Genomic DNA, 11432 nt, shown 5'->3' with positions numbered 1-11432 from the left:
ACAAAAAATGTGAAGATTCAATCATATAATATTTGAACCATAGTTCAATCTACCAAAGTTGAAGTAGATTTTTTTATGTATCATAATCTTCTTACAAATGTTTTCAAAGTTCAACTTCCAGAGCTGAAACTAAGAGGGTGTTTAATTTAACTTTGAGTGATGAATAATAAGTTATTTCAAATAACTTCTAAACACTTACAAAGATTATTTTAAAAAGAATTTAAATAAAAATGAGTCCTTTGAAAGTCCTTCACTTAACAGGCCATAAGCCAATGACGCGTTCATATTTGAATTGTTCATATTTGAATTCTTAGGCTACACATGCTGAAAGCTAAAAACAAGTTTTAAAAAGCTCATCCATGTAAGAGGAGATTCAAACTTAAGTCTTAACATCTTGGTCCAGGACACAAGTCTTAACCCCTTTATATTCAAGTTGGATATTTCTTAGCAACAAAAAGAAGGAATCTGCTCCCAAGTTATAAATTGAACAAAAGAAGTGCTTTCTAGTGATCATCAATTAACCATTTATTGGAAAAGGTCACCCAATGAATAACTTCCAATACCTCGGTGTACCTTGGAATATTCGCTCTTCCAAAGGAAAAACAAGGAAGAGTACCGGATCAATTGCATTGCAGAGGAGAGTTTCCAAAACTTTGCATCAAACGTCTACTGAAGTCTACTGATTCCCAATTGCCCGAAAACTCTTGTAGGAATATCCCAATTGCCCCAGCTCCATTGTTCGTCCGGAGAGCATAGGCAAATTAAGATTTTATAAACTGAGCCATCCCAAGAACTGCCTCATACATTTATCAAGTGTCAAAATGTTTCCACACTGGCATTTTCTGGGTCTTTACTGAATAACAATATTTGAAAGTGCAATAGAACCCTGGCTTTTAGAGGGGAATGGAGACTAACCATCATCAATATTTGATTAACCTTCTCTCTTACGTTTCCCAGTACGTTTTGCACTATCCCTATCCCCTTCACTGGGTGAATCAGCGTATTTTTCAGTCCAACATTTCTGTACCATAGTTCTCACATTACTGAATAACTTGCGATCCTCTCGATCCATCCCATTCGTGGAGATTGAATTTACTATCTTCACAACTTCATGCATAGCCTTAATTGTTTGTCTAAATCTTGACTCCCACGATTCGGCTCGTCCAACAAATTTGCGGGTGATCTTTTCATACCATTGCAGATACTCACTTTCGTCTACACTATCAACACCATTATTGATAAATTCATACCTCTCTGACCATTCTTTGAGCTCTGGTGGCAGTTCCTCCTTGCTATCCATTGAAGAAATTTTCCGCTTCCAATCCTCAATGTCCTTCGGAATAGGTTGAGGCAGGCCAAACTGTCTCAAACATCGGTCTGGAAGATGTTTCTCAGCCTTATCAAAACAAATTAGCATTGTTCTTGACGTGCGCAAGACCAAACTGTTCTTGATATCTTCTGGTACAACAGAAAAGTCCATATCCTTGTAGGGAAGCCATTGTACCTATATATTGAATAAACAAAAAAGTCATACAATCTTCTATTATACAGAAGGGGGAAATACTGAAGTATTATAGGAAACTTACATCAGAGGGCTGAAGAGAATCCAAGGCCTTACGGTATGTGGGCAAATTTATTCCCATTCGGGAACCACTTCTATTTTCCGTCCATTTAAGTAGAAACGGAAAACAATTCTCTGGATCCTTTTTTAATTTGGGCCGGCCAATATTCAAGTGATAATAACTCCAACACTGTTATGTAGGTGAGGAAAAAAAATCCAGATAGGGTGTCAGCATTTTAATGAGAACACGACATTTCAGAGATGCAAGATAATGATAGTCGCATTGACCCTAAGTTACCAACATTCGTGAACACTAAAAGAAAAGAGCAACAAGCTTACATGCCTGCAGAAGTGTTAAAGAACCGCTAATAGTGCGCTGAGATTTAAGAGAAGCATTGCCTAGTGCTCTATACAAGAAAGCCAAAGCAGCAGCACCCCAAGCATACTTCCCAGCTTCATCAAAATCCTTGAATAGTGAAAGGTACATGACACTAACTTTGTTCCCACTTGTTGAGGCAAATATAGTACTGCCTAACAAGTATAAGAGATATGCACGAGTAGAATACTCTATTTGTTCGATCCCTGCATCTTCGGGGCATTCAGAGAAAACCTCCTTCAACCAAGTTAATTTCACAGCACCCTTGAAATCTGTTGGAGCTTTCCCGAGTAAATTTTCACAAAGTGACTTGGGGTCAACATCCACATCTGTAACAGGTTTTCCATCAATTGACAATCCGAGTAGAAGAGCAACATCTTCAAGTGTTATTGTCATTTCTCCAACTGAAAAATGAAAGGTATTTGTTTCCTTTCTCCATCTCTCCACTAATGCTGAGATAAGCGCACAGTCAAGGGTTACAGCTGGCATCAATCTCAAATACCCGAATCCAGCCTTTTCAACTAGCTCAATCTGTTTTCCTGTAAGTTTCCATCTCTCAAGAATGGAAGTATGCTCTAGACACCTAAGCACACCTCTTTCCTGCAATTTTTTAAATGCATAACAGTAAAAATATATCTCAACCTATGTATACACAAAAACACACATATATATACTGGGTTATAAAATGGATACAATATCATTGATCAAAGCTCCAAAAAATCTAAAAGTCTATTACCTTTCCATCCCAAATGTCTGATGAAATGTGATTATCTTGCTCTTTGAGAATTAAAGGATCATCTGGTCCAGGAGTTGCACTGGATTCCATTTTCTTGGTTAAAGAATGTAAAACAACTCAAAGAAACAGGCTAGACACCGAATTTAAGCTTCAGCCATAAAAGAAAACCTCACACAGTCATCGGCCAAGGCAAAACAGGATCATTCTACGGATTGTTTGCCTGAATTTCAAAGGAGAATGTCCTTAAGATTAAAAATTCAAATTATTCAACCTGCTTGAGGATTGACATTCAGGGTTAAGTTCGGAAACAACAAGAGTAAGGTCATAACAACCAATGGATCTAATCAGTTGATATATACAGATAAGTAAAATTAAAAAACTAATTCAATTTCAAAGCAAAAGACTGCAGAATTTGCTAGCGTGGTCGAACATTGAAAGAAATAAATACCTAGAGAGTGGAATTAGGAAATAGGGCATCGCGTTCAGTTGCTACAGATGGAACGCAATTCGCGGAGGGGGCTGCAGTGCTACGGAGTGGAGGGGTCGGGTCCATCAGCAGTTTTGATTCTTTATGGTGACTGACGAATAATGTACTCAAAACTAAAAGAAATTGGAAAGTACGCGCCAGCGAGCGGAGGTGCAACGAAGGGCAAACGGTGGATGACTGGGGTGCAGTTCGACGGACGCCCACGCTCAAGACGACGGACAATGAATTGAAAGGAGCACGGCGTGGTCGGCGGCAATTGGCGGAGAACGGCGTTTTGGGTTGGGAGTGAACAGAGGACGAAATGGAGGGAAATGTCAAAACCCTAAGAAGTATATATATTAAACCAGGTTGAGTTTAGTCGAATTTCTCTATCTGGACACCAAAACAACCGGTCAGTCAATTATAAAAAAGTAGAAATTAAAATCGTATTTTGGCTTTACGTTGCTTTCTAAATTTTTTTAAATTTAAAAAAAAAAAAAAAAAGTCTTACTTTACTTCTATCCATGTTGTTAGAATCCTCTTAATTGGTTAAGATGTATTTCTATATTTGAATGATTTGGATCTAGATCCATTGTATTACTAAGATTGATAAATAATCATGAATTCTTATTAATTTATTTTATAAACTTTTTATGCAAATATAGGAACATTATCATCACATTTATCATATAAATCTAAAAACTAGGGATGTAATCGGGTTAGGTTGGGTTGGGAGACATTCTCAACCCAATCCATATTTTTGAGTTATATGGGTTGACAACCCGAATTTAGTTTTCAACCTAACCCGTAAAATATGAGTTGGATTTGATATATGTCTTTTTTTTTTAGGGTTTAGGGAAATGGAGGTGGATGACACGATTGTAAGGGAGAAGATCGAAGAGGGAGAGAGGAAACCGAAGAGGGAGATGATCAACCGTCGGAAACAGAGGTGGACGACGCGATTGTGAGGGAGAAGATCGAAGACTGGGGTGAGATAGAAGAGAAGAATTGAAGATAGTGAAGAAAGGTGAGCGGCGCGTGCGATGGGAGAAAGACCAGGTTGGGTTGGGTTAAACCGAATTTTTCAAACCTCCAACCCGAGACCCAACCAGACCAAAAAAAAATCAAAATTTTTTAACCTAACCTAACCCAACTCTTATAATATGGGTTGGATAGTCTGGGTTATTTGGGTTCAACTCATATTCTTACACCCTTACTAAAAACTAAGTTTATTCTCTTTTTCCTCCAAAACACAAATCTCCCGCATCCCTTCGGGTTTTTCTACCCTTTACTATTTTTATTTTTTTAAAAAAAATTAAAATCTTGAAACAAATCAGAAGTGTCAAATAAAATAAAATAGAACAGACAAATTGTGTTAACATCCATAGCAAGGTAAAATAATAAATATAAATATAAATAAATAAATAAATAAATATATATATATATATATATATATATATATATATATATATATATATATAGGTTGATGACATGTATTGTTAACAAAGAGTGATCAAGAGTATAGAGTTGGCTAAGTATGTAGTCAAGATGTTGGCTAATGACATTCAAAGTGAATAGCCAAAGGGCAACCAAAACAAAGTTGAACGACCAAGAAGATGCTAGGTCCTTGGAGTGTTAGGTGATCATACTATGAAGGTTGTGCTGGGACTAAGTATCTCTTAGGCGGCCTAAGTATGTGAGTTAGGAGACCAAAGTGAGGACTATGGCACAAGGCTAAGTATCTTCAAAGAGATTAAAGTTAGGAGGATATGCTTACTAGGTGGCCAATTTGGAAGGAGGAAGGGTCATGCCACATGAGGGTTAGCTGACTTAAACGAGACTATGCGGCCAATGGTGTAAGACGTGGACAAGGCGACCAAAGTAAGTTGGTAGGCTAGATGTTGAGCTAAACCTCTTAAGTCGGTTTAGTGGGGACACATAGCCAACTAAGGTTAAGCATCAACTTAATTAAGTAGGTGGTGACAAACAAATTTCAAAGAAGCCTATGAATAGGCTAATTTAGCATAAGAATTCTTTAAATTCCCTAATGTAAACTTCATGCTTTTGGTTTCAAATGAATGATATCACTACAAGAAATTAGATGTTTTCCGACGCAGAAAAAATCATCGAGAAACATGACGTCAGTAGAAGTAGGTGTTTTTCGGTGCATCTTAGTGCACGTCGAGGAAGGGTATTTCCCTTGACGCAGACATATTAGCATCGAAACTATCGTAATGGTTTAAGGTTCCTCCGACGTGGTATGAGGTACGTCGAAAAATGGACCCCTATTCCCAACATGGAAAGTGTAGCGTCGAAAGAGGGTGGACAATTAATTGTACCATTTGACCTTCCTCTGACGTGGTGCCAGGTGCATCGGGAAATGTGCACCTATTCCCGACGTCTATAGTGTTGCGTCGGAGGAAGGACATATCATTAATTGTACGTTATGTCTTCCTCCAACGTGGTGTCAACAACGTCGAGAATAAGGTTTAGGGATTCCCGATGTGTCACTAATCGCGTAGAGAATAAGGGCCCATTTCCTGACGTTTTCGTTGTGTGTCGGGAGTTAACCGTCTTTTTTAACTCAATTCTTTACAAAATAGAAACAGAAAAGAGAAAGAAAACTGAGAGAGAGAGAGAGAGGGAGATCGAGAAGAAGAGGGCATTTGTCGCCGTTGTCCTTGTCCAACCATTCGTCGTCGTCTCGTCGTCACTCTTCATTCCGGTAAGTGGTTTAGTTTAGTTATTCTTTTGTTTTAGTTAATTAGTTTTAGTATTTAGATTTCAAATTAGTTTTAAGTTTTAGGTTTTAGATTTCAAATTAGTTTTAGTATTTAGATTTTGAATTAGTTATACGTTTTAGTATTGTATCTGAATTTGAAGTGTTGTTAGAATTTTTGGATTAGTTTGTAGGTTTTAGGAATTTGAATTTGAAGTGTTGAAGTTGAGATTGAAGTGTTGAATTTGAGATTGAAGTGTTGAAGTTGAGATTGAAGTGGTGAATTTGAGATTGAAGTGTTGAAGTTAAGATTGAAGTGGTGAATTTGAGATTCAAGTGTTGAACTTGAGATGGAAGATATTTTTTTAAAAAAAGAAAAATAGAGAACTCCTGACGCAAATGAAGATCCTACACATTTACGTCGGGAGTTTCCACACATTTGTGTTGGGAGTTCCTACACATTTGCGTCGGGAGTTCGTAGGAACTTCCTACACTATATTGACAACATCTTTGACGTTCATACAATGTTGGGTTTAGGAATTTCCGACGCACAACAAGTTGTGAGTTGGGAGTTCCTCTCCCGACATATTTGCCCTGACGCATAAATATTTTTATGCACATCGGACGGAGAAGCTGAAATGTATGCGCTCATCGTTGATTGGAACACCCTTTGTACGCGAGCCAAAGCTTTTCTGTTCGAGCTGATCTTCTCCAGTCGTGTCGTCTTCTCGTCTGTGTTACCTCTCCGGCCAAAGCCTCTTCAAGTCCGAGTCGTGCGTTCCTCCTTCACAAGTCGTAGTCGTCTAAGTTGACCACCTTCCATTTCGAGCCGTCTTTTAGCCGCGTGAACCATCCTCCAGCTTCCACTCTCTTCCAATCGCGAGCTGCCCTCTTTAAGTCAACCATTTCATCCTACTTGAGTCTTTTAGGTAAGTTTTGTTGGGTTTGGTAAGTTTTCGTTGGGAATGAGTTGAGTTATTTTTACGTGAAGGTTCAAGTGTTAATTTGAGGATTTAAGGCGACGAAATTTACACTCAAAGTTGTGTCGGTTTCAACCTTAGCTTTGGTAAGTTGGATAAGTTTGAATGATTAAGTATAAGTAGTTGGGTGATATTGACAAAATTAATAAATTTAATTTTGTTGTGTTTAGGAAGGGACAATATTTTTTTTAGCTAATCTCTAGGTAAGAGATTATTCTATTATACATTCACCTGCTTGCATGTATATTTCTTATTATGCATTAATGTAGCTAAGATGCATAATATGGGTATTAGAGATGATTGTTATGAGTGGCTACATAGATGACTGTTATGTATGACTGAGATATGATTTGACCAAGATACATTATGAATGAGACATGCTATGATTGAAATATGTTGACTGAGCTGTAATATTTATGTTATAATATACATGAGGCTATGGTGTTCTGTTAGCTTTGTCTGTTAGAGTCGTATCATATGGGTGTCCCTCGAGATCACCACATATTTATGCATGTGTGGCCAACTTTTATGTGTGATTCGACGGGATCACTTACAATCCAACTCTCCTTTAGGGTGATTCATTCGTGATTCACTGAGAGCCCAGATGTTTTCCTACGGGATCACTAGATAGCATGCACAATAGTTATGCGGTACTTTCTTACAGGACTCTAACGAAAAGTTAATAGACACGTAGCGAGACTAATAGTGGGTTCCTTACTGAGTATAAATTTATATTAATTCTTTTCTATGGTTAAATTTTTCATGCAAAGATAAAGGTAAAGACAAGATGAAGAATGACAAGAAGTGACTGTGGTTTGCCATAGAGGACATTATAAGTTTTGTTCTGCATTTATTGTTTTCAGTATTTATTTTTCAGAACTCATGTTTACTTTTAGAGATTTTTTTTTAAAAAAAATTAAATAGGGCCCGAACTAATGTTTCATTTATTATTTTCTTTACATACTTTACTTATATTTTATGATTTAATATTTGAAGTGTTTCTTTTAAAACTTAGTATTTTCTTTTATTTTAAATAAAAAAGTTTTATTTGTTTTATTGGTAATGACTTTAGCTCAGTATAAAGAGTTGGGTCATTACGTGTGCTTTGTACTAGGTAAAAGAACTAAGGAAGTGTGTGTGAAGAGTTAGCCAACTTAGGACTTGAGGAAAGAATAACTTTGAGGTGAAAAAAACTTTACTAAGAGCCCATTTGAGGGACTAGGCGTTCAAGTTCAACCACTCGCCACAAAATAATAGAAGTCTAGACATACTCAGCGGAAAATAGATATAATTACACTATAATTGCATCTAAATTAATAAGAATCAATGTCCAAGAACCCTAATTTACTTAACTAGGGTTAATAAAAATTATACCTTTGTTGTTTTTTATTATTTGTGGATTTTGTACGAAATCGACACCAACCTGCCACTAGAGTATACCGACTATCTTCTAGACTTAGAATCGGGCTATGGGACCCGATGAGTGAAGGATTAAAATGAGAGAGAGATGAAAAGAGGAGGATAATATAAGCTTCTAAGAGATTTGGTGTTTTTTTTTTTTCTTTTGATGAATATTAAGGGGGAAATAGACAAAATTATCAAAAACTTTTTTAAACATTTGAAAATGCCCACCTTAAAAAAAGAAATTACATATAACAATTGTATGTAATTATTCACCAAACTCCAACACCTCATTAAACATTATATGTTAGTGAGCTAGGTGTAACAATCCAAATTTTTAAACTAAGCTAAGGTTATTACTCAAACAATAAATATCAAAATACACTTTCTTGAAAAGGGAAAAACTAAATTTTTTCTAAAATTAATATTAATAAATATTTGAAAACATAAAATTGACAAAATCAATAAAAATAATTTGAAAATGTGACTCGCGGGTTCTGACAATTCTTTAAAGAAATAAAGATAAACAAATGAGACATAACTTTAAATAAGGTGTCTAAAACCAAAATACCGAATTCGACCAACACTCAAATCCACTAATTAGTTAAATATTCACTTAAACGAACCAACAACTATACCATATATACTCGATTTTACTCTCCTTTCTTAATTCAAATAATTTGAATTAATCTTATATACTATTATAAGTATATTCCATATGAGCTAGTAGGGGATCCTAATGGACTTATAGATCATGGACTCCAACGATCCAAGATTAACTAGCTAAACTCTTTAAACCGAGCTAATGAACATTCGTTAACTTCAAATCATTCCACTTGTGAGACCCATTTCTAATTTGAGTAAGAAAGTAAAATTCGGCTAAAGTACTATTAAGAAGTTGGCGTTTGAATAAATTTGCGAAAAGGATTAAGCGATAGAATCTTTTATGGATAAGTATACGTTTTTGCGATTAAGTGCGTAGTTCGCGAAAGAAGTTGTGTGATAAGAAGAGAAAAAATATTCGCGTAAGTTAAGAAGTAAAAGTTTTGACAAAGTGTTAGACTAGGCATTTTGGGTGGTCTTCACGAGAAGAACCAAGTGTTTCGTGGAGAAGAAGTTTGCAAGAAAGCCTTAGAGTTTAAGTTCGCGATAAGAGTTCCATGCGAGTAAAAGTTGGTTAGTTTGCAAGAAGGTTTCTTATAGTAAAAATATAACCATGCGATAAGGTTATTCACGAGAAATGTTAAGTGGTTGAAGTTATTCGCGGTTCGAGTTTGGCGAGAAGCAAGGTCTGGCGTAGAAAATGTAAAATTTGATTTGACAGGGATTATGTAAGATTAAGAATTTAAGCATGGCTAGGTTGAATACTAAATTTATACATGTAAATTTTTAAGCAGGAGTTAATGAACTGAGAAGAGTTTATAAATGACTAAGTTAGTTTAAGGGTTCTATAAATAAGAGGATTTGGGCAACTAAGGAGGGGAAGATGGAAGTTTTGTTGAAATGTTGAAGTATTGCTAGTTTAGCTACACGAGAAGGGGCTTGTGAGAAGAAGAAGAACTTCTTTTGTAAAGTTTTGTGAGTGCTTTTCTCAAACTAAAACGCCTTCTTATCCAAAAGGTCAAGTTACATACTTAGTCAAAATTTTGTCTTTTAACTTTTAATTTAAGTTTGGGTCTTATAGATGGGGAATATAATCTCTATCCTTGGTCTCGAATTGAAAATGGGGAAAACATTCCCTACTCCCTCCCCTATTTCCTATGTAAATAGGAAATCCCCACCTCTTTCGAGCTGGCACCTGGCGGGACCCCAACCCCATGGGTTTTTTTAAACATCTCTAGATAGAGAAGATTGTATGACACATTGACACACATCCTTCTCTCACTTACTATGAACATTTTCTATATACATCTTGTTATTAACTCATATGAACACTTTCTAAATTCTTATGAGACATTTAGGGTGGGTATTAGAGTGAGGTAGAGTAGGGATGAGCGTTTTGAGTTGGTATTTGTAAATATAGCAACATCTGTTAGATCATGTAGCAAATATTGGTCTATCATTAATAGATTTTGCCATATATGCAATTTTTTAAAAAAATGTTGCTAGATATTTAATTATTATTCCTAAAATTGTCACAAATTATAATTACCCATAATGTAAAGATATGAGGAAATTATTAGGGCCACATATTTGCATGGAGTAGAGTTGGCTAAAATAACTCACTCCTTGTTTGAGACCCGAATTATGGAAATTCTAGTATTAGGGTTTCCATAATCCTCGTATTTCCCTCCCCTAATTCTTCTCACTTCCCCTCTCACTCCTTCGTGCATGTATTTCATGTACAATATGTATGTAGAAAAAAAAGAGTAATGAAAAATCAAGATTGAGGCTAAACTTATGAAATGAATATCACACGTTAAAAAGATTTAATAAAGTTAATTTAAGAAAAATGTGTATTTCATGTAGAGTATACATGTAGAAAACAAAAGTAATGAAAAATCAAGATTGAGGCTAAATTTATTAAATGAATATCATAATTAAAAAGATTTAATAAAATCAATTTAAGGAAGAAAAAAAAAGTAGCAAAAAACCCAAGTTATAATAGTCTCCACCCTAAACACAGCTTATAATTATACAAATAATTATAATAATCTTCACCACAAACACAAACTATAATAGGTTGCACCTGAAACGCAGACTATAATAGTCTGTATCCTAAATGCAGACTACTATAATACTCAAATTATTATAATTCTCAGAACTATTACAAGTCACTCCTCGCCGCAAACACCTGCTTAGGGAAGTTAGAATTAAAATTGGTATCACTAGAAGAAATTTGCCCTATGATGTCAGTTGAAAAAAATGAAAACAGATGTTTAATATCAGATTTTAAAAATGCAAATGTTTAATGTCGATTTTAAACCAACATCAAAAAGGAAGAATTAATGTCGGTTTAAAACTGACATTAAAACTATCCTTAATCTTTTTTTAAAAAAATTAATTCTCTTCTAATCACTTTACTCACTCTTCTTCCCTCTCATCTCATCTCACTCTAAACTTCTCACCCAAACCCTCTCTTCTTAATCACTCTCTTCCATCATCGAACCACCACTGCCGAGCAAATTGTGTGTGTCTTCGTGCTGCCCTTCGTGCCCAGTCGTCCTTCACGAACGAACTTCTAAGTTTGGTT

The 11432-nt window shown here is 35.6% G+C and overlaps 1 protein-coding gene across 2 annotated transcripts; it reads right to left on the bottom strand.

Moving 5' to 3' along the window:
• Positions 1-235: 235 nt before the first annotated feature.
• On the bottom strand, positions 236-3516 carry LOC101213114 (protein MAIN-LIKE 2). Of its 2 annotated transcripts, XM_031886103.1 has the most exons (6): positions 3122-3516; positions 2847-2893; positions 2674-2752; positions 1905-2537; positions 1587-1751; positions 236-1504 (listed from the first exon to the last, which is right to left on the bottom strand). In XM_031886103.1, exons 2-6 carry the CDS (start codon positions 2852-2854, stop codon positions 932-934), a joined length of 1458 nt encoding a protein of 485 aa, XP_031741963.1. In that variant the 5' UTR covers positions 2855-2893; positions 3122-3516; the 3' UTR covers positions 236-931. The 2 variants fall into 2 exon arrangements, with proteins under 2 accessions (XP_031741963.1, XP_004143807.1); XM_004143759.3 differs by having other exon boundaries at positions 2674-2893; positions 3122-3515.
• Between the last annotated feature and the right edge of the window lie 7916 nt (positions 3517-11432).

Source organism: Cucumis sativus, chromosome 5 (genome assembly GCF_000004075.3).
Source record: "Cucumis sativus cultivar 9930 chromosome 5, Cucumber_9930_V3, whole genome shotgun sequence".
Classification (NCBI taxonomy): domain Eukaryota; kingdom Viridiplantae; phylum Streptophyta; class Magnoliopsida; order Cucurbitales; family Cucurbitaceae; genus Cucumis; species Cucumis sativus.
This window is presented reverse-complemented; position numbering and strand designations above follow the sequence as displayed.